General features: G+C 36.7%; 6 protein-coding genes across 10 annotated transcripts; 4 read left to right on the top strand and 2 right to left on the bottom strand.

Annotated features, from left to right (window-relative positions):
* The first annotated feature begins 832 nt into the window (after nt 1–832).
* On the top strand, nt 833–3,998 carry LOC130995604 (6,7-dimethyl-8-ribityllumazine synthase, chloroplastic). Of its 3 annotated transcripts, none has more exons than XM_057920972.1 (8): nt 833–1,254; nt 1,413–1,513; nt 1,840–1,935; nt 2,432–2,527; nt 2,712–2,790; nt 2,981–3,027; nt 3,238–3,297; nt 3,753–3,998. In XM_057920972.1, the coding sequence occupies exons 1-8, from the start codon at nt 1,068–1,070 to the stop codon at nt 3,792–3,794; spliced, it is 708 nt and encodes a 235-aa protein (XP_057776955.1). In that variant the 5' UTR covers nt 833–1,067; the 3' UTR covers nt 3,795–3,998. The 3 variants fall into 3 exon arrangements, with proteins under 3 accessions (XP_057776955.1, XP_057776944.1, XP_057776949.1); XM_057920966.1 differs by having other exon boundaries at nt 908–1,254; nt 3,378–3,998; XM_057920961.1 differs by having other exon boundaries at nt 907–1,254; nt 3,238–3,998.
* A 544-nt stretch (nt 3,999–4,542) lies between these two features.
* Nucleotides 4,543–7,351, top strand: LOC130995583 (inactive glucose-1-phosphate adenylyltransferase small subunit 2, chloroplastic). 2 transcript variants are annotated; one of them, XM_057920934.1, is made up of 8 exons: nt 4,543–5,249; nt 5,347–5,640; nt 5,732–6,139; nt 6,224–6,327; nt 6,422–6,536; nt 6,637–6,738; nt 6,849–6,959; nt 7,046–7,351. In XM_057920934.1, the coding sequence occupies exons 1-8, from the start codon at nt 5,124–5,126 to the stop codon at nt 7,160–7,162; spliced, it is 1,377 nt and encodes a 458-aa protein (XP_057776917.1). In that variant the 5' UTR covers nt 4,543–5,123; the 3' UTR covers nt 7,163–7,351. The 2 variants fall into 2 exon arrangements, with proteins under 2 accessions (XP_057776917.1, XP_057776927.1); XM_057920944.1 differs by having other exon boundaries at nt 4,547–5,249; nt 6,425–6,536.
* A 439-nt stretch (nt 7,352–7,790) lies between these two features.
* On the top strand, nt 7,791–8,417 carry LOC130995593 (mitochondrial import receptor subunit TOM9-2-like). Its single transcript, XM_057920951.1, has one exon. It carries the CDS (start codon nt 7,922–7,924, stop codon nt 8,210–8,212), a length of 291 nt encoding a protein of 96 aa, XP_057776934.1. The 5' UTR covers nt 7,791–7,921; the 3' UTR covers nt 8,213–8,417.
* A 2,361-nt stretch (nt 8,418–10,778) lies between these two features.
* LOC130995576 (putative pentatricopeptide repeat-containing protein At5g52630) lies at nt 10,779–12,702 on the bottom strand. The gene is made up of 2 exons (XM_057920922.1): nt 11,983–12,702; nt 10,779–11,843 (listed from the first exon to the last, which is right to left on the bottom strand). The coding sequence occupies exons 1-2, from the start codon at nt 12,634–12,636 to the stop codon at nt 10,779–10,781; spliced, it is 1,719 nt and encodes a 572-aa protein (XP_057776905.1). The 5' UTR covers nt 12,637–12,702.
* Nucleotides 12,703–16,250: 3,548 nt separating this feature from the next.
* On the bottom strand, nt 16,251–18,281 carry LOC130995569 (60S ribosomal protein L18a-like). The gene is made up of 4 exons (XM_057920910.1): nt 18,109–18,281; nt 17,880–17,995; nt 17,107–17,170; nt 16,251–16,802 (listed from the first exon to the last, which is right to left on the bottom strand). The coding sequence occupies exons 1-4, from the start codon at nt 18,121–18,123 to the stop codon at nt 16,461–16,463; spliced, it is 537 nt and encodes a 178-aa protein (XP_057776893.1). The 5' UTR covers nt 18,124–18,281; the 3' UTR covers nt 16,251–16,460.
* An 831-nt stretch (nt 18,282–19,112) lies between these two features.
* Nucleotides 19,113–22,059, top strand: LOC130995557 (uncharacterized). Of its 2 annotated transcripts, XM_057920897.1 has the most exons (3): nt 19,113–19,375; nt 20,284–21,233; nt 21,759–22,059. In XM_057920897.1, exons 2-3 carry the CDS (start codon nt 20,286–20,288, stop codon nt 21,762–21,764), a joined length of 954 nt encoding a protein of 317 aa, XP_057776880.1. In that variant the 5' UTR covers nt 19,113–19,375; nt 20,284–20,285; the 3' UTR covers nt 21,765–22,059. The 2 variants fall into 2 exon arrangements, with proteins under 2 accessions (XP_057776880.1, XP_057776873.1); XM_057920890.1 differs by having other exon boundaries at nt 19,122–19,375; nt 20,284–22,059.
* The last annotated feature ends 257 nt before the right edge of the window (nt 22,060–22,316 follow it).

The raw sequence follows: 22,316 nt of genomic DNA, 5'->3' as shown, positions 1-22,316 counted from the left end.
TTTGATTTTTAAGATATACTATATATTAGTTATTTATCTACAAATTTATATTAATATAAAGTTGACCTTTAAAAAAATATTTTTAAGCTAAAGATTTCTAAAATGAACAAATATAAGTTTCATCATTGTAATTGCATTAAACTGATATAATAAAAATATAAATAGTAAAATATAAAAAATACTGATCTATAGTAAAAACATAAAAAATAAAATAAAAAAAATATGGAAAAAGGAATGAAAGAACCGTGAATTTTAAAAAATGAGAAATGAGAGAGGAGATGATAGAGGAGAGAAGAGAGAGGAGAGAGAAAAAATAATTTGGTGACTTTAAACTATAATAACTTATTGGTTTTAAATTTATTTTTTATAATTTTTACATCAAATTAAAGATATCGTCATTATCTTTAATTTAACATCCATATTGAATATTTTTTTATAAATTAAAGTTGATGAATTTAAAAGAAAATCAAATTGAATAAATATATTTGAATAGTGTTTTCTAAGTAATTAATATATTTTGTTGAATTAGTGTGAAATAAATTAGTAATGCATTGCACGTAAAAAAATGCAGTTTTTAGTGCATGCTCCATTTTTTTAGACGTGGGATTTGTAAGTTGTAATTTAATTTAAGTTAGTTTAATCCATTTTTTGTGTATATATAATATGACATTATTTTTTGAAGGAATCACAAAATCGCCATTCAAATCAATTTCAAATTGATTTGAAATCAATTTCAAATTGAAAACTGCTCTTTTAATATAGTATAGATTATCACCACCAGAGCAAATCTTTAGGTACATATGATATCTATTCTTGTTTGGTAATTAAAAGATTTAATTACTCGAACCATATTGTTTTGGAGTAAATATTACAAGCATAATAAATCGTGGTAACACTAACATCTCGATTTATTCCGACTTGATTTAAGACAATTCAAATACAGTGTAACAGTGCTTCTAAACCTAATCAATTGATTCAATTCATCTAACCCTTACACAAGAAATTGGGACTGCCGCTTCACATTTGCCTTTTTCTGCACCCAATTCGAGCTCTTCATACACACTAAAATGGCTTCGTTTGCTGCAAATTCATCTCTTCTCTCTCCAAATTCGCTCCGTAGTCCAGCAAAATCTTCCATCAGCTCTTCTCCCTTCCGCTGCCTCTGCATTTCGTTTAACAATAACGATAAACCCACAAATCTAGCAGCAACTACTGCTCACCCACTTTCTTCGTCGGCCCTCCAGAGTCACAAAGGTTTCTTTCTATGGGATCGAATTAATGTTTGATTGAAGCAATGAAGAAATTGTGATAGAAGTTTGGCAAATAAATTGTGCTCTCTTTTTCAATTTTGCCTATTTTAGTTTCTATGCTTTTTTGCGTGTGTATTTTTTACGTGACATTATCTTTGACAGGTTTGGGATTATGGGAAAAGAAAGAATCATCCTCACAGACTTCAGCTGTTCGACATTTGACCGGCTCGCTTACCTCAGCCGAGGGGCTCCGTTTTGCTATAGTCTGTGATGCTGCCCTACTGTAAATTTGGAGTCTTGTTCTTTTATTTAGGCTATAACTTTTTATTTTATAAACTTTGTCTCCTGACTATGCAATTTACTTGGAATTTTATTTTTTGCAGTGTAATTCTTAGTTACAGCATGCTCATGTTGCTTATTTCTTCCAAAAAAATATTCTGAATATGAACTAGTGGTATTGTTATTTTTATTTGTTTTGCTGTCTTTGCTCAAAATGAAGCTCCTTTTTTGGTTGGCAATTTGGGGTTTGATGGGGAGGTTTTTGTATTGTTTTCTCTCTGTAACCATGATGATTTCTTTGGGCATGAAGGTGGTGGCACGCTTCAATGAGATCGTCACCAGGCCACTTTTGGAGGGAGCTTTGGATACCTTCAAGAGATACTCAGTTAAAGAGGAAGATATTGATGTTAGTAATCTAGCTGCACTATAGTTTTTGCCATTTAATTTTATGTTATATGGAGAGTTTAGACTGTCTAAATGGAAAATACAGAATATTTGTTTTCTTGCATGTACAGTCTAGTTACTCAAGAGTAGCTTATGTCTTAAGATTCTTTCCTGGCTAACTGCATTTAAACAATCAAGGATGCCAAATTTCTTTAGGAGCTAACCCTTCTAAGTAGTTCTTCATGTTGCTACTAAATCATCATTCACTCCATGCAAGTGATTGTGTCTCTCTATATTTAACTGCATGCATAGACATTAAAAAAGTAGAAAATACTAGTGGATAAACCTGAAGTAAAAAAGGAAGAAAGTTGAATATATGATAAGTCTTGTTCTGTACCTTTTGGCTTTATTTAACCGGCCAAGATAAATCTGTCATGGTTGAAGTTTCGTCCTCTTTTGTTTGCAATTACAAACTCTCATGCTAAAGAAAATGCATTGTTTTGATTATCTTGTACTAGGTTGTGTGGGTTCCTGGTAGCTTTGAAATCGGCCTAGTTGCTGAGAAGCTTGGGAAATCAAGAAAATATCAAGCGGTCTTGTGTATTGGGGCTGTGGTGAGCTTTTCTTCACATGTCATAATTTTTAATTTATCGATTCTTCTCTCGTTCAATGTGTTCTCAGAGTTCAGTACATGCTATGACTGAATTCATGAGTGTGGAGGATTTTAATCACCTTTTAGTGTCAATAATGTGCGCACAATTACTCAAGAATTTTATTTTACTGTTTTTTGGCTGGTAGATTAGAGGCGATACATCCCACTATGATGCTGTCGCAAATTCTGCTGCGTCGGGAGTATTGTCTGCTGGTCTAAGTTCAGGTAAGTCGACCTGCTCGGCCTGTCAATTTTTCAGAACTTCAAATAATTTGCCTAGTCTAGTTGTCAAAATCGTTCCTTCAAAGCACATAAAAGAAAGGATTAGCCCAAATGTCGAATATATTAAAGAATTTCACCTTTCAAAGTATTCTGGTTTGTAATCATATGAGGTCCTGTTTTATGATGCTTGTAGGTGTCCCTTGCATATTTGGAGTTCTGACGTGTGATGACATGGACCAGGTAAATTATTAGATTCGTTTATCCTGTGTTTTTTTTCCCAACTACTTCATTTTTTATATTAATGATAAAGATTTCAGGATGCTCTATGCTATGGATCTTGCTTATGAGCTGGCTATCTTTATACCTTTTGTGTTCATGAAAATGTAAAACTATTTTCTTTTTACATAGTCAAAGCAATTAACATATAAAACTATACCACAACGATTGCAGGCTTTAAATCGAGCCGGTGGTAAGGCGGGAAACAAGGGCTCTGAAACCGCATTGACAGCTGTAAGTTCATTATACACATTATTTATTGGTTCTCTTCATTTGGTCAGTTCGTATTCGAAATGGCATTATCCTGTGTACAGATATTACCAATTGCTGAAACTGGAGCAACTCGTCTTCTATGTTCTCATGCCAAAAACATCGAGCTATTGCATTTGAAAGATAAGAGACAATTTTAAGTATAACTGCATATCTAGTAACAGTTTTGCATTCCAATTCATGAGGCTGCTACCAAACATTCACCATGGTTGGTATTAGTATTCTACTAAGGCAACATAGTCTCCAAAACCAGAAGGATTTCAGATGAAAAATATTGTTGTCACATTCCATTTTTAGTCGTAGCACTTATGTTGATGCTTATATATATCTGATCTAACGTATTTGAAAAAGTGGGTTTGAATTTGTGCATTGTTTTGGTTATGCACTTTTCTTATCTATTTTTCTGTCTCCATTGGCAGATTGAGATGGCATCTTTATTTGAGCATCATCTGAAGTTTTGAGGGCGCTCCTGTTTGCACCAAAGGCTTTGTTGTGTTGTACCTTTCAACTTGCTGGCTTCAGTTACAAGAGTTTTTTGTATCTTTAAAAAATCAGAACCTAAAATAATCCAAATATGTTACCCTACTTCTTCTCCATTTGATTTCTTGGAAAACCTGAAAGTTTCAAGGCTTGGAATTGACAATAAATGAGAAATTGTCCACAAATGGTGTGTTCTTGTATTTATATCTCTATTTATTTCTCACCCTGCTAAAGTATTGGTTATTTTGATTTATTTGTGAGTTAAGATTGATGATCCCATATGTTAATCCAAATACAACTAAATATCAATAAAATAACATACTACTATCAGTTATTGTTTTGAATTGAGATATAATATGATCTTACACAACTTTGACTTGATATCACATCATATTTTGTGCCAAATAATTTTGGTTTAAATACCCAAGCCCATAATTTTTATTTATAGACATAAAAAGCCTCGAGGAAGAATACTTAACTTGAGGCTCACTATATTCTCAGCTTCCAAACATCACTTAAGCTTCCTCTCAAGCTTTCCAAGCTCCCTTCCAACATGTGCGGACCACTACAATATTACCTTTCTGTCCCTCTAAACACATAAAATAAATTAGAAAAATATGCTTCTATTTCTTATTAGAAATGGCAAGAATATTCGCCCCCCTCAACTCTACAGAAATATATAAAATTAAGCATCCCCTTCAAAATTTATAATTATTATTAATGAAACTTTCTTTCTTGATAAAAAACACATTTAAAATTCGAGATTACGTATAAATGATTAATGACTGATAAAGCTTAATAAGGGCAAAAATTAGAGGCTAAGACAGTCTTTTGAGAGGGGATCGCATGGAGCAGCAAGCATCTCACATGGTGGAATAAAGACACAAAAAAGTGAAGAGAAGAAGAAGCTTAGAGCAAAAGTATCAGAAATCATAGTAATATGGTAAGAGACAAAAAAAAACAAAAGAAAAAAAGAAGCAGAAGAAGAAGAAGATAATATTTACGGTTATACAAGGTTGTTGTCTTTTAACTTTATGCTAACCAAGTTATGTATCAAAACCACAAAAAGCATGGATTACATCAAAATGCACAGCATACATAAACAGAATTTGATGAGCAGCAGCAACAAGCTGGTCACAGACAAGATCCAATCTAGTGTCCATGAAGAAGAAGAAACCTAAATATTCCCTTCTTATCTCCTTCATTAAATCCTTCTCTCCACACAATGCACCTACAAAGATTAAAAAAAATAAACTCATATTCATCAAGCCTCAAGAACAAAAAAAAATCTGTTCAAATTTGTTAGTATAATGCCTATGCTCTCTTCACTGTGTAGCCTTCCCTACACTTGCTACAAGCTCACGTCTCCTTCTTCTTTCGTGAAGAGCTCGCAGAATCCAGACTGCTTGAACTCTCTGTTCCCACCAGCAAGCCAGGTAATGAAGGATAGTTTAGTATTAAAAAAAATTGAGATTCTTTTTTATTTTCTTTCAAGATTTCAATAGAATGTGAAGTGTTTATTGGTGTGATCAGAGTGTTGCAGCAATTGTGTTTGGAGATCAGTCCTCGCAGTCGAGGCTGTACCCGCTGACAAAGAGGAGATCAGAGGCTGCCATTCCCATAGCTGGGAGCTACAGGCTGGTTGATGCTGTTCTGAGCAACTGCATCAACAGCAACATAACCAAAATCTACGCACTCACGCAGTTCAACTCGACCTCTCTCAACTCCCACATTGCACGGGCCTACTCTGGGGCGCGCCTTTCAAAGGATGGGTTCGTGGAGGTCATTGCAGCATACCAGAGCCCAGATGACAACGGCTGGTTTCAGGTACTCATCATGTTTAATAGTTGAGATGGCCGAGTTGGTCTAAGGCACCAGATTAAGGTATTTTCTAACATGGCCTAAAAAATGTGATTAGGGAACTGCAGATGCAATTAGGAGGTGTTTGTGGGTTCTTGAGGAGTATCCTGTGAATGAGTTCTTGATTCTTCCCGGCCACCATCTCTATAGAATGGACTATCAGAAGCTCATAGACGCCCACCGCAGAAGCAAGGCACATATAACTGTCTCCTTGTTTAGCAAAGCAGAGAATAAGGATCATGGATTTGGGATCTTCAAACTCAATGCTCAAAACCAAGTTCTTGAGTTCAGAGAGAATCCTAACCATCATTTTCGGGTGAATGAGCGCGATGATGATGTGTTTTCGAGCATGGGAATCTATGTCATCAACAGAGATGTGATGAGAATGCTGCTGACAGAGGCTTTCCCAAATGTGAATGACTTGAAAAGCCAAGTAATCCCAGGTGCAATCTCTCTTGGAATGAAGGTGATCATCTCTTATTCTTCAATCTTGAATCAAGTCACATCAAAATCTTGAATCTTTTTTTTCTTGAATTTCCCAACTTTGTAGATCAATGGCTATCTCTTTGATGGATATTGGGAGGATATGAGAAGCATAGAGGCTTATTACCGCGCAAATATGGAGACTATTAGAAGGGAAAACACAGTGTATAAGTAGGCAACTCCAACTAGTAAATTTTGACAAAGATCAACTACATTAATCTTTGTCTAATAAACACAAATTCATTGTTTTTTCATATTACGGTAGCAGCTTCTACGACAGAGATTCGCCTCTGTACACGCTGCCACGCCATCTGCCTCCAACTCTTGTAACGGATGCAATCATAACGGATTCCATCATCGGAGATGGCTGCATTCTCAGTGTAAGCAAACATACACAAAAACTCACCATGCCTCATTCTTGGGATTCTTTTGTCATTGATTTTATGTATGTTTGTGGTTTTCATTCGTCGAATTGCGCAGAAATGCAGGATCAAAGGCACTGTGATAGGCATGAGAACAAGGATAGGAGACAATGCTGTGGTTGAGGATTCAGTTATCATGGGATCTGATACTTATGATCATGTAAGAAAACAAACTACATTAGTATTCATATGAATCTAACTATTGTAGTAAATAAAATGATAAAATATTAGGCCTAGTTGAAATCTAGTTGTGACCCTAAAAATATGCAGAATGGTATTAGTGATGGTGAAGCCATTGGCATTCCTATTGGCATTGGGGAATGCTCACATATAAGGAAGGCGATCGTTGATAAACATGCAAGAATTGGGAAGAATGTGATGGTATGTTGCAAATATTATCATGCTCAAATATTTCAGACAAAAAAAAAAAATTACTAAGGAATTATGTGTGCATGATTTAAATGCAGATTATAAACAAAGACAATGTGCAGGAAGGAAACATGGAGGCAAATGGATACATAATTTCTGGAGGGATAGTTGTAGTTATAAGAAGTGCAGTGATTCCAGATGGAAGCATACTTTAATTACAAAGTTTGGATCATATGTGAAATAATCAGAGGAAATTTTCATGATTCTTTTATTTGTAGCCATTATAGAATATAGGGATCCAAAAGAAAAGGAAAATTAGTAAGCGGGCTCGGGATTAAAATACGATTGAATCCTTTGTTCGTGTGAAATCAAGATGCACCAAATTCAAGGGAGATTTATGCAAATTAATTACTATTTTTTTTTTTGAAGCGCAAATTAATTACTAATATTCGATTAATCTTTTTGTATTTTCTAATAGGTTTGATATGTACATATACTACTACTCGATCTATGGAAATCATAATTTTGGAGGCTACACTATTTCGTTAATTTATACATAATCAAGTAAATTTATTAAACCCCCTAAAAAAAGTAAATTTATTAAACGAGGACCTTATCCTTAATAATAGTCATAGAAAATTTATATACTGCTCGCGCTAATGATAGTAGAAAAAAAAAATTCTAATGCAAGAATGCAACTATAAACATGTGCATATAATATTTTACTCATACTATTAATTTAATTTATGAGAAATTAATTTAATATAGTACGTTAACATATTTAATATTTTATTGAATTTTTCTAATCTTTTGACTTGTCCAAGGAGTCTCTAATCTCGATCAATGATATATATAGTGCGATATATTTTTTTCTTTTTTAATTAAAAAAAAAAAAGGAATTGAATAATGAAACAAGGTTTAAAGCGTTGCGAAGGGGTTTAGATCCAAACAGAAGCGCCCACCCAAAATCTTCCATGGCCTCCAAACGCCCATCTAAGAGCAGCGACGATGGAATCTTATCGCGAATCTCCGATCACTCCATCGTGCGGAAGGGGAAGAGCGCCGCCTGCGACGCCAAGTACGTGGCCATGCGCCTCCTCAAGAGCACTGGCAAGGCCGCCTGGATCCTCGGCACCACCGTCATCATCCTAGGGATCCCGCTCATCATCGAGATGGATCGCGAGGCGCAGTTCAACGAGGCCGAGCTACAGCAAGCCTCCCTCCTCGGCGGCGCCGCCCCTGGCTTCATGCCGCCGCCACAGTGATTTCACTTTCTATTTCCTTTTATGATCTGCTCCTTGATGGATCTAGGGTTTCGAATGGAAAACCCCCCATCTACTTAGGTGAATCTTTGATTCTGCTATATTTTGTTTGAATATTATTATTGAGTTGCTAGATATTATTTTCTTATTTTTTGATGCCATGAATTTTGGTTGTTATTTTGGAATATTTGCTCAATGGTGTTTTTCATCTTTTGTTACTTGAGCCTGTGCCAGTTCATAACTTCAATTTTGATTCCACTCTACAGTTAGTCTTTACCACAAATTGCAACATAAAAAGACAAAATGCAAGAAATTGTTGTTGATTTGCATTGGAAATGTTCTCTCTTGTTGTTGTTGTTGTACAAAACAATATCAAAAAAAGTTGCTGCTATTAGGTAATGCATCATGTTAGTTGAATTGGTGACTGGTAAGTTTCCCCCAGCAATTTAACAAGGTCAAAATAGCCTCAAGTTTTCAATTGCAGAAATAAATATGCTACTGTTGCCCCATTCACACGATTGGATGTCTCGAGCATGAATCCAAGATTAAATTAGCCCGAGATTAGGAGTTGGCCCAAGACTAATTTTGTCACAGAGGCAAGTCAAAACTCATAAGCCAAGGCTATTTCTATGTGACATTGTTTCAAGATTGAATCACGGGCCATATCCACCCAATCAAACAAGATATAATAACATTAATCTAATATAATCCTATCTAATTTTTCAAACCGAACGACCCTAATATTTTTCTATGGGCTAATTATTTAACTTAACACAACCTTTCATCAAAATTTGCTATTACAATATGACTTTCTAATAGTTACAATTACAACACAATCTTCCAATTTTACTGTACAATGATTTTTCATGGTTGTATGCATCAAAACATGACATTCTCGTGGACTCTATGTCAGACAAAATTGTAGTACTCCCTCCGTCCACGAATCATCTTCCTGTTTGCCTCTAAAATTTTGTCCACCAATTAACTTCCTACTCTGCTTTTTGGACATATGTACCCTCCCTTACTTTTTAAATTACTACACTTTACCAATTGGACCCACCACACTTTACCATTACTTATCTAATTAATCCAATTTTGAAGTTAATTAAATGGAGTAGGATACTTCGAATTTTTCAGTTTATTTATTTATTTTCTGAATTTTCAATTTATTTATTTTCTGAAAATTTTATTTCCAGTTTATTTATTTATTTATTTTTGAATTTTCAGTTTATTTATTTCCAGTTTATTTATTTATTTTCTGAATTTTCAGTTTATTTATTTATTTATTTTCTGAATTTCAAGTTTATTTATTTATTTATTTTTGTATTTTCGGTTTATTTATTTCCAGTTCTTTTTATTTATTTATTTATTTCCAGTTTATTTATTTATTTTCCTGATTTCCAGTTTATTTATTTATTTATTTTTGAATTTTTAGTTTATTTATTTCCAGTTTATTTATTTAATTATTTCCAGTTAATTTATTTATTTTCTGAATTTTCAGTTTATTTATTTTCGAATTTTCAGTTTATTTATTTTCTGAAAAATTTATTTCCAGTTAAATTATTTATTTATTTTCTGAATTTTCAGTTTATTTATTTATTTATTTTCTGAATTTCAACTTTATTTATTTATTTTTGTATTTTTGTATTTTCAGTTTATTTATTTCCAGTTTGTTTATTTATTTATTTATTTCCAGTTAATTTATTTATTTTCTTAATTTTCAGTTTATTTATTTATTTATTTTCGAATTTTTAGTTTATTTATTTTCTGAAAAAATTATTTCCAGTTTATTTATTTATTTATTTTCTGAATTTTCAGTTTATTTATTTATTTATTTTCTGAATTTCAAGTTTATTTATTTTTGAATTTTCAGTTTATTTATTTCCAATTTATTTATTTCCAGTTTATTTATTTATTTATTTCCATTTTATTTATTTATTTTCCGAATTTCAAGTTTATTTATTTATTTATTTTTGAATTTTCAGTTTATTTATTTCCAGTTTGTTTACTTATTTATTTATTTATTTATTTATTTCCAGTTTATTTATTTATTTTCTCAATTTTCAGTTTATTTATTTATTTATTTTCGAATTTTCAGTTTATTTATTTTTTGAAAATTTTGTTTCTAATTTATTTATTTTCCAGTTTATTTATGTATTTATTTATTTATTTTCTGAATTTTCAGTTTATTTATTTATTTATTTTCAGAATTTCAAGTTTATTTATTTTTTGAAAAATATATTTCTAATTTATTCATTTAAATGCTTTCATTTAATTCACCTAATAAAATAATGCCAAATAGTTAGTGCAAGATTAGTAAAAGTAACCACAATACATTAACACTACCCTTTTAGTCTTTTACACCACCTTTACACCACCTTTTTCAGCTTTCTTAAAACCCGTGCCGAACACCAAATAGGAAGATGATTCGTGGACGGAGGGAGTAATTGATATTTGGTGAGAAGTTTCGTTAGATCCCGCAATTAACCTTTCTCCAATTCCATAGTGCAACTTCATATCCTTCTTCTTCAACACCAGAAGGAAAGGAGAAAAAGATTATGCTTCTTCTTCACCATGAATCACCACAAATGCAACTTCCATTGACAAAGCGATGATATCTATGTACATCTCTCACTATGATCTCCCTCTTCGTCGCCACACTAATACACTTGAAAGCCTCGTGACAATCCCTACAGATCCTCAAGTTCTTCACAATCCTCATCGCCTTCCCCTCCGGCGTCACCCCCCTCAACAACCCGAACGCAACGGCCAACTTCTCACTATGGTACCAAAGCATCTCCTTCCTCTCCTCCTCCTCCCTCACCACATACCCTAGCTTCCCAATCTCCACCATCAACTCCTTCACCTTCGTGTAAATCTCATCCCTCCTCGGATGCCTCACGTCCCCAGCAAAGAACACGTGAACCCTCCCCTGCACCTCAATCCAGCTACTTCCTGCCTCCTTCCTCACCCCATTCCCCCTCATCATCGCCCACACCTTCCTCACCTCCTCCCACCTCCCATCGCTGGCAAACGCATTCGCCAAGATCACATAGGCTGAGTCGTCGCTGGGGTTGATCTCCAGCAGCCTCTCGCTCATCCTCCAAGCCGCCCCAGGGTTCCCATGATCTGCACAAGTCGACAGCAGCACACGCCACACAGCTGCATCGGGCTCGTATGGCATAGCCAAAGCCACCTTCTCCGCCTCCTCCAACCTCCCCGCCTTCCCCATTGCTCCAACTAAACATGTGTAGTGCTCAATCGTTGGCTCCAACCCATACTCCTTCATCCTATTCAACCAAATCTCAGTCTCCTCAACCATCCCTGCATTGTAGAAAGCAGTCAGAACTGCCAAGAAGCTGTATTCGTCCGCCTCAACGCCTCGTCTCTCCATCAGCCTGAAGAGCTCCACCGTGCTCTCTTGACTCCCCTGCTGCGCGTACCCTGCCATCATCGCGTTCCACCCCACCACATTCGCCTCCACTCCCATCTCATCAAACACGATCCTCGCCTCCTCCACGACCCCACATTTCCCATATCCATCAACCAACGCCGTCGCAACATAGACATCAGAATCCAACCCCGTCACCACGGCGTGACCATGAACGATCACGCATTGCTCCAACATGGCCACCTTAGAAGACAATAAACCGCAGCCCAGTTGGTTGGTAAGACAGTTCCCCTCCAACCATTAGGTTGGAGATATCGCCAACACTATTGATCCTCTTTATTAAGAAAAAGGACCCAAAACAAGAAAAAGAAAAAACATCTACCTTAGAAGCAGCGGATATGGCGCCAGAGACGCTGTGGAACGTCGAAGCCACGCACTCTCTCTTCATCTCCACAAAGCATCGCAGCGCGTCGAGGGGGCGATGGTTCTGCGCGAGCCCGTTGATCAGCGCGGAGTAACAGACTTCATCTCGGTCAGGCATTTCGTCGAACACCTTGAGCGCGGCTGACAAATCCTTGAGTTTGCAGTAGAGGGAGACGAAGGCGGAGCCGACGTAGGGATGGTTGTGAAAGGAGAGCTTGATTGAGAGCGACTGGAGCTGCAGCCCGATGGAATTGTCGGAGAGGGAGGCGCAGGTGCGGAGGAGGGTGGCGAAGGTGCGGGAGTTGGGGCGGGGGCGGCGCGGGTGGCGGAGCATGGCGAGGAAGAGGCGGCAGGCGAGGGGGGAGTTGGCGGAGGCGGAGATGATGGAGGTCCAGGTGACGGTGTTGGGGCAGGGGATGGAGTGGAAGAGGCGGAGAGCGGAGGAGTGGAGTTTGGATTTGGAGTAGAGGGTGATGAGGTTGTTGAAGAAGGCGATGTTTTGAGGTGTGGGCATTACGTGTTTCTTGATGGCTTGTGCGTGTAAGCAGCGTGGATCCACGCCGTGGTTTGGAATCGGAGTCGCCATTGATTCATCGTCGAAGAACTGTAACATTTTTTAGCTTGCGAAACAACAGTCGTCTGTATTTCTCTAGTTGAGTGTTCATTACTTCTAAACCCATTAACTTTCCCCATAATTTACTTATTTTTACATTAATCTTAGGGGAGGTGTATTAGTTCAAGATTTACGTAGATTTTAAAAGTTCATGAATTTTAAAAGTCTATAGAATTCCCACGGATTCTTCATGATTTTAAATGAATTCCTGCCCAGATTTTTAATGAATTAGCAAGAATTTGACGTGATTTTTCCGAATTTGAAATCCATAAATTCAGCGAGCGCTGGGATTGAACGTGCGGTAGAGAGGAACCCAGCGCCCTACTGGGAGCCCATGAGCGTTGGATACCCAGCGAGCGCTCGATTTAAAAATGCACATTGCGTCCAACCAAATACTGGATTCAAGTATGCTGCTGTGTCCAATCTTCTGGGTTTCGCATTAATATGGAGTAGATTGAACGGAATCCTGTGCGATTTCAGAGATTTTGAAGCTTTGTATAAAGATGCCATTTTTGGGGAAGCTAAGCCAGTTGTAAGGGTTTATATTGCTTTCTCAATTTTGGTGAGAAATCTTGGCATATTCTGTAGTCGAGCGAAAATGCATTTCGAGGCATTGATGGGAATCGTTAGTCTGTATTTGGAGCTTCCGCTTTGTAAAAACACAAATGAGTTATTGCATTGAATTTTTAAAACAATATTATTACATTTTTTTTTTTGAAAGGGAAATGATATTAAAGGTTAAGCAATGTCTTTGCTTACAATATCAAGCAACCATTGCGGAAAGTCCTCTACCCAAAGGTGAGGCTGCGCACAACTATTACCAAAACGAGCCAAACTATGAGCAGCCAAGTTGGCGTCTCAATAAGAGTGGAAAACCCCAATAAGGAGGTGTGATCTCACAGCCTCAAAAAACACCCGAATATCATCCGGGATAAGATCCTCGTTTTCATCCGGATCAGTTAAGAGGCGCGCAGCAAGGCATGAATCTGTGAACACCTCAATTGGAGACAAATTATATTCCAAACACACTGTTATGCCACAAACCACCGCCATGATTTCAGCCATAAGCGAGCCAGATCTCGGTGCTGTTTTTTTTGCCATCGCCAACTTGATTTGCCCGGTATGATCTTGAACTATCACTCCCATGCCAAAACAGCCAACCTCAGGAATATAGCTTGCATCCACATCAACCCGTAGACGTCCCCGTTTCGGTTTCACCCATCTCCTCTCGCCAAGTTTAAACCCCAGCCTATTTTCTTTGGCATTGATCAGTTTCGCTTTCTGGAAAGATTCCCAAAGAGCCAAGCAGGAAGACTCTGAACCCTGATCCATCAATAACGTATTCTCATGCTTCTTATTGAATAACATCACCCAAATTTTCCAAACCATGATCACCCACAACTCATATTCATCTATATCAAACTCTCCTCTAATCGCGGCTGCAATATCAATTATGGACAGCAGTTTGCATTTACAGATTACCTGGAAGAACCGACTAGTTTTCCAAAAAAAATTCACACTCGGGCAGAAAAACAAACAATGCTATGTTGTTCCCCATCGATCAAAGCACTCCTCACAGTGGCCACCCACAGGAACATGATGATATTTGAGGTTGACTCCAGTTGGTATAAGATGATTTAGAGCTCTCCAAAGAAACACTTTTGTTTTTGGTGGGACAGAAATAGACCACACATGCTTACTCCAAAACTTGCGATTGACATGATTGCTATGCGCCTCCTCTTCATAGTACCCAATACCCGCAAGATATGTTGTTTTAACCGTGAAGTTTCCTTTCGTTTCCAGTCCCCATTGGATCTCATCTTGTGGCGCCCTCTCATGAATGGGTGTGTTGAGGATAGCATGTTGCTCATGGGGAAGAAACAACAGTCTCACCTTCCTCTCGTCCCAGTCTCCATTGCCATTTAATAGCTCAGCCACCTTCATGTTTCTACCAAACTCGTTCTCTTTTCTATCAGTAAGAAAATGCTTTATTCCCACCGCCCATTTGTCTCTGAAAACTGAAATTCTCATGCCATCACCAACACTCCACTTTTTTCCATAATTCACAATGTCACGGCTGCCCGCGATGGAACGCCAAACAAAAGAGCAACCGGGTTTAATCGGCGCTACCATAATATTGCCATCACGAAAAAATCGTGCCTGAAAAACTTTACTAACCAGGGCATTCGGGTTCTTGAGCATCCTCCATAAACCACTATTACACATGTTTCCATAAACCAAAAACAAACTCAAATCAACGACCGTGGCAGACCAGCGAGCGTTGGCTTTGTCAGACTCGAGCACTGGGTCCAGCGGCCGCTGGAACCCAGCGAGCGCGGTGATTTTGCAAGATTTGTGAATTCTCGTGGTGTGTCGTCGGATTTGTTGATGCCTATTTTTTGAACGAAATCAATGAAAGTCATTCACTCTTTAAAGTCCATAGATTAACGAATACACCCAGATTTTCATAGACTTTTAAAAGTATTGAACGAATACACCCAAACTTTAAAAGACTTTTAAAAGTCTTGAACTAATACACCCAGACTTTAAAAGACTTTTAAAAGTCTTGAACTAATACACCCAGACTTTAAAAGTCTTCAGAAATCTATATAAATCTTGAACTAATACACCCCCCCTTAATTTGTAACACTAATAACATAAACTTTTAGCATAGTTTTTTCTCATGAACTTTATTAATTTGTAGCACTAATAACGCGGTTATACAGTATATTGCAAACAAAATTCGAAAATTAAAATTTGGCTAAATTAAACTATCAGTGGAGAGGAGTTTAGAGCACTTTCATCGCATATAGTCTAAGGGTGCGTTCACTTTGATGGATGAGAAAATGATGGATAACAAAAATTTATATCTTTAAATGTCTTCTTTCTTATCCCACATTTTATACAAAAGAGAAGTTCACCATTTTTACTTCTTTATTTTCATTTCAAGGAGGATAATATTATCCCTTTATTTTGGTGTAATAAAAGGAATGAGTCATTTAAAGGCATAAATTTTTGTTATCCCTCATTTATCCATCCATCAAAATGAACGCACCATAAGATTATAAGGTTTTTAGTATGTTATTACAACATTTTAGAATTTAAATTTTGCTGAATTTTCGTTTAAGAGGAAAATTGCATCAAATTGTAAGTTCATGTGATTATCAGTGTCATATACTGATTAAAGCTCATGGGAGAAAATTGCATCAAAATTTTCGTTTAAGAGGAAAAAATTTTGTGATTAAAGCTCATGGGAGAAAATCAATAAGAAAAGTTCATATTATTAATGTTATAGTTTCAAAGTTATGGAAAAAACACACTTTAAATAAAGTTTGTGATTTTAAAAACAATTGATCCTATTTTAAATATACAAATTCAAATCGAACCAAAAGATACATTTAAATGATTTAAATTGGCTGACTGCCTCACTCTTCACAAATAACCGCCCAAGTAATATCGAAGCATGCAGTAAGTCCAATTTAATTTGTTAATTAATTAAATCTTCTTTCATAATTTCTTCACAAAATATACGGTTCGATTATTATTGCATTAATTTACGAATCTATCACTATATAACCTTTTCTTTTATCATTTTACTTGCTGGATAGGAAATATGAATAATAGTATGAAACTTATAGCAAAATATGAAAACAATTTCGACCTCACAAAACTTTGCGCCCTGCTAATTAACAATCTATGCTGATAAAAAATGAATACCAGCTTGAGTCAAACAAAATAAATGAAAATAAAAAATCTACAACTGACAAAAATCAGATTGAATCGACATTCTTTAACCTGGCAATTTTCCCCTGGTGAGGAAAATTTTACATAAATAAGTTAGGCCTGGTTGCTTTGTAAGTGGTTTTGAGCTTCCTGCTTGGTGGCCTCACCACCTTGAATACCAATGGGAATTTGATCTTGGAATTATGGAACTGCTTCGTACTCTCTCTCTTGCAAAGCTTAGCCGGGACAGTGGCCGTCTTGATAATCTGGATGCAATGACTACGCACCCTGTGACGAGAAGCCATCTCAGTGTACATCTGCTCAACCCCACCATTCAAGGTCGTATCACGATACTCCTTATACATGTTATGGTAGCCGGTTCTACTTTGGTACCGCAGCCAGATACCATAGTTCTTGATCGTCGTTGGATTCTTCTCAAATATCTGCAACCAAATAATGTAAAAGATCCATGGATTATATTTAAAAAACTTAGGTTGCAGAATCCCAGAGTGAACATTTTTTATCATCATTGTATGAAAGGATACAATGCTAAACAATATTTTTCTAAATTCTAGTACTGAGAAGAAGCATCAAGACAAAAATGTATATTGGAATCATTATACATCCTCAGTTTTTCTAAGTGCAGCTACAAACAGAAGCTACCATTATGGGTGGGTATCATAAAATGTGTTTTAAGTTATCCACAAAGAATAAAATCACAGTGAAAAAGAAATAAGGCTGTATTACCTCATTGATGGCAAGAACCTGACCATTGCTCTTCTTCACCTTCTTAAGCTTTCTCAAGAAATACCTTCATATATTAAAGCCAACCAACAACCATTACTACATAAGCATTATAATCTAAACCTCATTTTCAATAAAATGAAGTGACATTATCTTGTTTCCAACTTTTCAAAGACATTTTTACAAAAATTGTATCAGCAATGCTAATTTCTAAAGAAAGCAATTAAACTCTCAAGTCTTCTACAGCAGTCAGAATTAGGAGGAGGCTGGATATATCAGATAATAATTGTACCATCACACAGGAATACCTCAACAAGTAGGCTTTTAAAAGCCAGTTGCATTCAATTGGAGCAAAAATCAGAAAGGGAAAAAATTACAAGAGGGGCTAACATCAGTTAGAAAATATGGACAAGCGACGTATCATGACCTAAGACGGGCTTATACAGCTGCAACTGTTGGCAAAAGGAAATGAAGTTGACCCTATGCCATATGCAAGGCATTTTCAATGCTAGCGTAGATTCTATCAAGCATTACAACAAACAACAACAACAAGGCTACAGTTTTTAGTAGAAGAGCATGGTTATAAGCTATTGAATGCAGCTTCGAACAATAAATAATACACGCAAAATCAATAAAACATAAAATTAAATTGTCCGGCCAAGTAGCATTGATCCCTAGTGACATTCATTTCTGTAAAACATTGGGCCAAGAGCTATCACATGTAATCTGGAAAACAACAAAAGCAAGGGAATTCGAGAGTGGAAGAAGAATTATACCAGAATTTGGACTTGGCGCGAACCTCATTGGTGGCCCAAAGCTTCATGCGGAATATCTTCGGGTGCTCCTCCGTCTCCGTGGGCAGCGCCCTCCCCACCACCTGGTATTGATGAAACTGCACCAGGTACAAACGCAGTCAATCCAACAATCACATTGAGCTTGGAAATATTAACGATGCTACCATTATAAAATGAAATGAAATTCATATAGAAACAATAACACGCATACCCTGTAAGTCACCATTTTCGACCTCTCTCTCTGACGCCGATCGGGGATGTGAGCACGAGAGGATTTAGGGCTTTGTAATTAGGAAACCCTAGAACTAATGCATGGGCTCCTTATGGTTGTTGGGCCTTTATGGCTTTTTCTTTTTTTTTTCATGGGGCTTTTACTATAGAATTGGAAATCGCTTCTTTTCTTAACTAAACAGTAGCAATTACAGGTTAATATAGCAATTTTATCAAATTTTAATTTTGCATATGAATCAAAATTATGTCTCAAATATACAAATTTTAAATTATTTTATTTTTTTACATAGTTGTCAAATATCATCAAATCAATAACATGCTGAATTTTCGAAATATACTAAATGATATAATTAAATAAATGCAGCACTTCAATTAATTACGATGACATTAATACGTCACTCCACTACTATTGATTTGAAATAAATTTGTTAATTTATATCTAAAACTAGAATTTGGTGAAATTTGATATACTTAGCCGCAATAATTAAATTCTACATACTGACTTTTGACTGAATTCCTATATTTTAAAGTTCTTTTATCACTTTCTCAAAAATTTAAAAAAAAATGGAAGAAGTTATTTTATCACACCAATCCACTTAGCAGTAGCACATTTGTTTTTTTTTTTTTTTTTTGATCGGGCAAAGTCATGTTAGATGTTAGTAGTTAGTTCCCCATCCACTCCAAGAACCACCTTATCTCTCCATTCACCAAATCCATCTTATATCTCCAATTTCCAATTCGCTCCCAAGAGGGATCAAACCCGGGTCACTTCACTTAAGTGAGGATCCGGTGGCCAGTGGGCTAAGCCCCTTGGTAGCAGTAGCACATTTGTGATATGCAAACTTGCAAAGTTTTGAAGCAATATAAGTACATTTCAAAGTCTATTCTTGCAGACACGTGGCGTCATCCCATTGATCCAGTTGTCTTCTCTTTCTATCAGACATTAAATCAATCATGTATTTTAAGGAGCAATTTATGTAAATCAATTGAATTGATTTATGTAATGCATCATGGGATCGACAATTGTAAGGTCAAATGATACCCATCTATTTTTTACTTCCATTGACGAAACCAAACGTTGAGAGTATACCCACAACTACATTAAAAGCTACACCTTCCTTGGGTGGGTTAGTGATAATTATTACTGTTATAAAGGACCAAGATTAATAGCTCATCAATCACACATAAGAAAGATCTTGTTCTCCAACCTTACTTGCTCACTTCACTTGTTCTCGCTACTCCTGCAGGTCAAATTCACTGCTTTTTTTCATTTCTTTTTTCAGGCCTCATTATTCTATCTGTTTTCATTATGTGGGCTGGTGATTGTTTCGTTCTAGCAGATTTCTTTGATTATTTCTTGTTTGTTGCTGATAAATTCAGATGGATCTATCTGAATCTTGAATTTAGTTGCTCCATGATTTTGGGGTTATGGAGATAAATTACCAAGTTTGACATTTCCTGATCCTGATTTTATGTTCTAGATCTGTAGTTCACTCTAACAAAATTAGATTCATCAACTATGAAATTTGAGGGTCTGGATTTGAAAGGACAAAGATTTGATCTTTTTGAAAATTTGAGTACCCTTTGACCGTTATCCCGTTATTTTGAGTCTTGATGATTGAGCTCTGCAATTTATTTTCTTCTCTGTTTTCTGTAAAATGAGATTGGATCAGAATTTTGTTAGTGTTTAGCAAAGATGTATCTTCATGCACGAATCTTGATTTGGTAATGACATCTTAATTGTGATTAATAAACCCTAACTAGGGATGAATAAATCCTAAATGGGAATTGGTGAACCCTAATTGAGGTGGACGCAACGTACACCCGGATGTCCACAAGTTTTTGCCTTTGAAGTCCGGTAATGGCAAATGTCGAATAGAATCTTGACTGGAAACTGAACTTTGTGTTTGGATTCCTGGTATTCTGCATCGAAGTAAACACTACTCTATGATTCTTTGATTTGATGCTTGGGAATCTGCAATGAGAATCAATACGATTTTTCTTGATCATTGATGTGGTCCTGTACTTTTTAGTCAATTTTCTGAAATCCCACTTTTCCATTATGCATTCATGATATGTGATTTTCTGAAATCCCACTTTTCCATCCTTGCCCGTTGTCTAATCTCTGCAACGTTTGGAACTTGTCGCTCGATAGATATGGCGTCTTATGATAAGCCAGATGTGTCCGAAAGGGAAGTGAGGGACAGAGGGGAGAAAGAGGAAAAGAAAGATGAGGAGAAGGGTGGCTTTTTGGACAAGGTTAAAGATTTCATCCACGACATAGGTGAGAAAATCGAGGAAGCAGTCGGAGTTGGGAAGCCGACTGCGGATGTTACCGAAATCCACATTCCCCATATCAGTATGGAGAAGGCCGAGATAGTTGTGGACGTCCTTGTCACGAACCCGAATCCTGTTCCAATCCCTCTCATCGACATAAACTATTTGATCGAGAGCGATGGGAGGAAGCTGGTTTCTGGATTGATCCCTGATGCTGGGACGATACACGCACATGGCTCTGAGACTGTTAAGCTGCCACTTTGTCTTATATACGATGATATCAAGAGCACGTACGATGATATACAACCAGGAAGTGTGATTCCTTATAGGGTTAAGGTCGACCTCATTGTGGACGTGCCCGTGTTTGGTAGGCTTACTTTCCCCCTTGAGAAGACCGGAGAGATCCCCGTCCCTTACAAACCACAAATCGATCTCGAGAAGGTTCAGTTTGACAAGTTCTCATTCGAGGAAACCACTGCCACTCTTCATCTGAAGCTGGGAAACAAGAACGACTTTGACCTATGCCTTAATGACATTGACTTTGAGGTTTGGCTATGCGACGTGAGCATTGGCCGCGCTGATCTGAGCAAGTCTACTAACATTGCGAAGAACGGGGAAGGCTACATCGATGTCCCCATCACGTTTCGGCCCAAGGACTGCGGCTCTGCTCTTTGGGATATGATACGAGGGAAGGGGACGGGGTACGCCATCAAAGGGAATATCAATGTGGACACGCCTTTCGGGGCTATGAAGCTTCCTATCACCAAGGAGGGCGGTGAAACTCGTCTCAAGAAGAACAAGGAAGGTGGAGGCGACGAGGATGATGAGGTATGCTTATAATGTTCTGCTCATTCATGTTCGTTTTCTTCTTTCCTTAGCTGGTATATATTCATCACTAATTACTTGTATTTGTTGTGTGCTTAAAACAACATAGAATGTCCTAAACTTTCACCTCCATTGACTAATTTCATAGAGAAAGAAACCTTTGGTTGTTATTGCAACATATTATCTTTTATGATTTTCCTATCAATTTAATCTGATGATTTGAATTAGACCCCCTTTCTTAAGAAGTACCCCGTGTCTGTTTTCGAGATTAAATTGGCTCGAGATTACTTGAGATTGAATTGGCTTGAGATTAATTTTGTCATGGGGGGGACCAAGACTCATAAGGCAAGACTAATCCTATGTGGCACTGTCCCGGAGCTAAGTATCTGGTCGAGTCCATTCAACCGAACATCATATCATGAGACTATGTTTGTCTAATCACCAAACCGAACACCCAAAAATTCCAAGATTTCAATCTCTCTCTCTCTCTCATCAGCATGCATATATAACATTGAGTTTCGTTTGCAGGATTGAAAATTTGGTAGTGATGGAAGCTATGTATTCTGGCATTGAGGACATGAAGCTCAAGAAAGATTGTGTGTGGTGAAGGATTGTGGAAGTTTTCATGTTCAAAATGTGTAGTTATTCTCCCAGTGAATGTTTCTGATTTCATGTTGCTTTCTTTGTGTGTCTAATTGGGAGTATATATTTTATCCGAATTATATGTAAGCTTAATGTTAATTATGTTTAATGATATTATCGTATGATAAATCGATTTCCTCCTAGTAGGATGCCATGGAATAAAGGAGGATTTGGTATTACTTTACCATACAAAGTCTATTTTACTATCATCGGACTGCTGGTCGAGGGTATGAATGTTAATCAACGGTTCTGATCGGCTCAAAAAGAATTATCATTTTATATTATTTTGATTGGTTTACTGGGTTTTGATCAATCGAATATGAGAATATGCCTACGGAAAAATGAAAGAATGTTTGGGCAATGGATTCGGTGACCCAAATAGCCCACTTATCTAACCAGTTTCAATTAATTTTAGTGGATATTTGACGGGCTTTATCTATGCAT

This window comes from Salvia miltiorrhiza, chromosome 1, assembly GCF_028751815.1.
Source record: "Salvia miltiorrhiza cultivar Shanhuang (shh) chromosome 1, IMPLAD_Smil_shh, whole genome shotgun sequence".
NCBI lineage: Eukaryota > Viridiplantae > Streptophyta > Magnoliopsida > Lamiales > Lamiaceae > Salvia > Salvia miltiorrhiza.
This window is presented reverse-complemented; position numbering and strand designations above follow the sequence as displayed.

What these genes read in the sequence shown, in the direction of transcription:
- LOC130995593 (XM_057920951.1), top strand. Translation starts at nt 7,922, where the DNA reads ATGGCCTCCAAACGCCCATCTAAGAGCAGCGACGATGGAATCTTATCG.
- LOC130995583 (XM_057920934.1), top strand. Translation starts at nt 5,124, where the DNA reads ATGCCTATGCTCTCTTCACTGTGTAGCCTTCCCTACACTTGCTACAAG. An exon ending in TGTTCCCACCAGCAAGCCAG is followed by an intron (nt 5,250 to 5,346) that starts GTAATGAAGGAT and finishes TGGTGTGATCAG; the next exon opens with AGTGTTGCAGCAATTGTGTT. An exon ending in GAGATGGCTGCATTCTCAGT is followed by an intron (nt 6,537 to 6,636) that starts GTAAGCAAACAT and finishes CGAATTGCGCAG; the next exon opens with AAATGCAGGATCAAAGGCAC.
- LOC130995604 (XM_057920961.1), top strand. Translation starts at nt 1,068, where the DNA reads ATGGCTTCGTTTGCTGCAAATTCATCTCTTCTCTCTCCAAATTCGCTC. An exon ending in GGCCCTCCAGAGTCACAAAG is followed by an intron (nt 1,255 to 1,412) that starts GTTTCTTTCTAT and finishes TATCTTTGACAG; the next exon opens with GTTTGGGATTATGGGAAAAG. An exon ending in TTAAAGAGGAAGATATTGAT is followed by an intron (nt 1,936 to 2,431) that starts GTTAGTAATCTA and finishes ATCTTGTACTAG; the next exon opens with GTTGTGTGGGTTCCTGGTAG.
- LOC130995569 (XM_057920910.1), bottom strand. An exon ending in CGCGCCAAGTCCAAATTCTG is followed by an intron (nt 17,171 to 17,879) that starts GTATAATTCTTC and finishes TAATATATGAAG; the next exon opens with GTATTTCTTGAGAAAGCTTA. An exon ending in AGGTTCTTGCCATCAATGAG is followed by an intron (nt 16,803 to 17,106) that starts GTAATACAGCCT and finishes ATTTGGTTGCAG; the next exon opens with ATATTTGAGAAGAATCCAAC.
- LOC130995576 (XM_057920922.1), bottom strand. Translation starts at nt 12,636, where the DNA reads ATGTTACAGTTCTTCGACGATGAATCAATGGCGACTCCGATTCCAAAC. An exon ending in CCATATCCGCTGCTTCTAAG is followed by an intron (nt 11,844 to 11,982) that starts GTAGATGTTTTT and finishes TTGTCTTCTAAG; the next exon opens with GTGGCCATGTTGGAGCAATG.
- LOC130995557 (XM_057920890.1), top strand. Translation starts at nt 20,286, where the DNA reads ATGGCGTCTTATGATAAGCCAGATGTGTCCGAAAGGGAAGTGAGGGAC.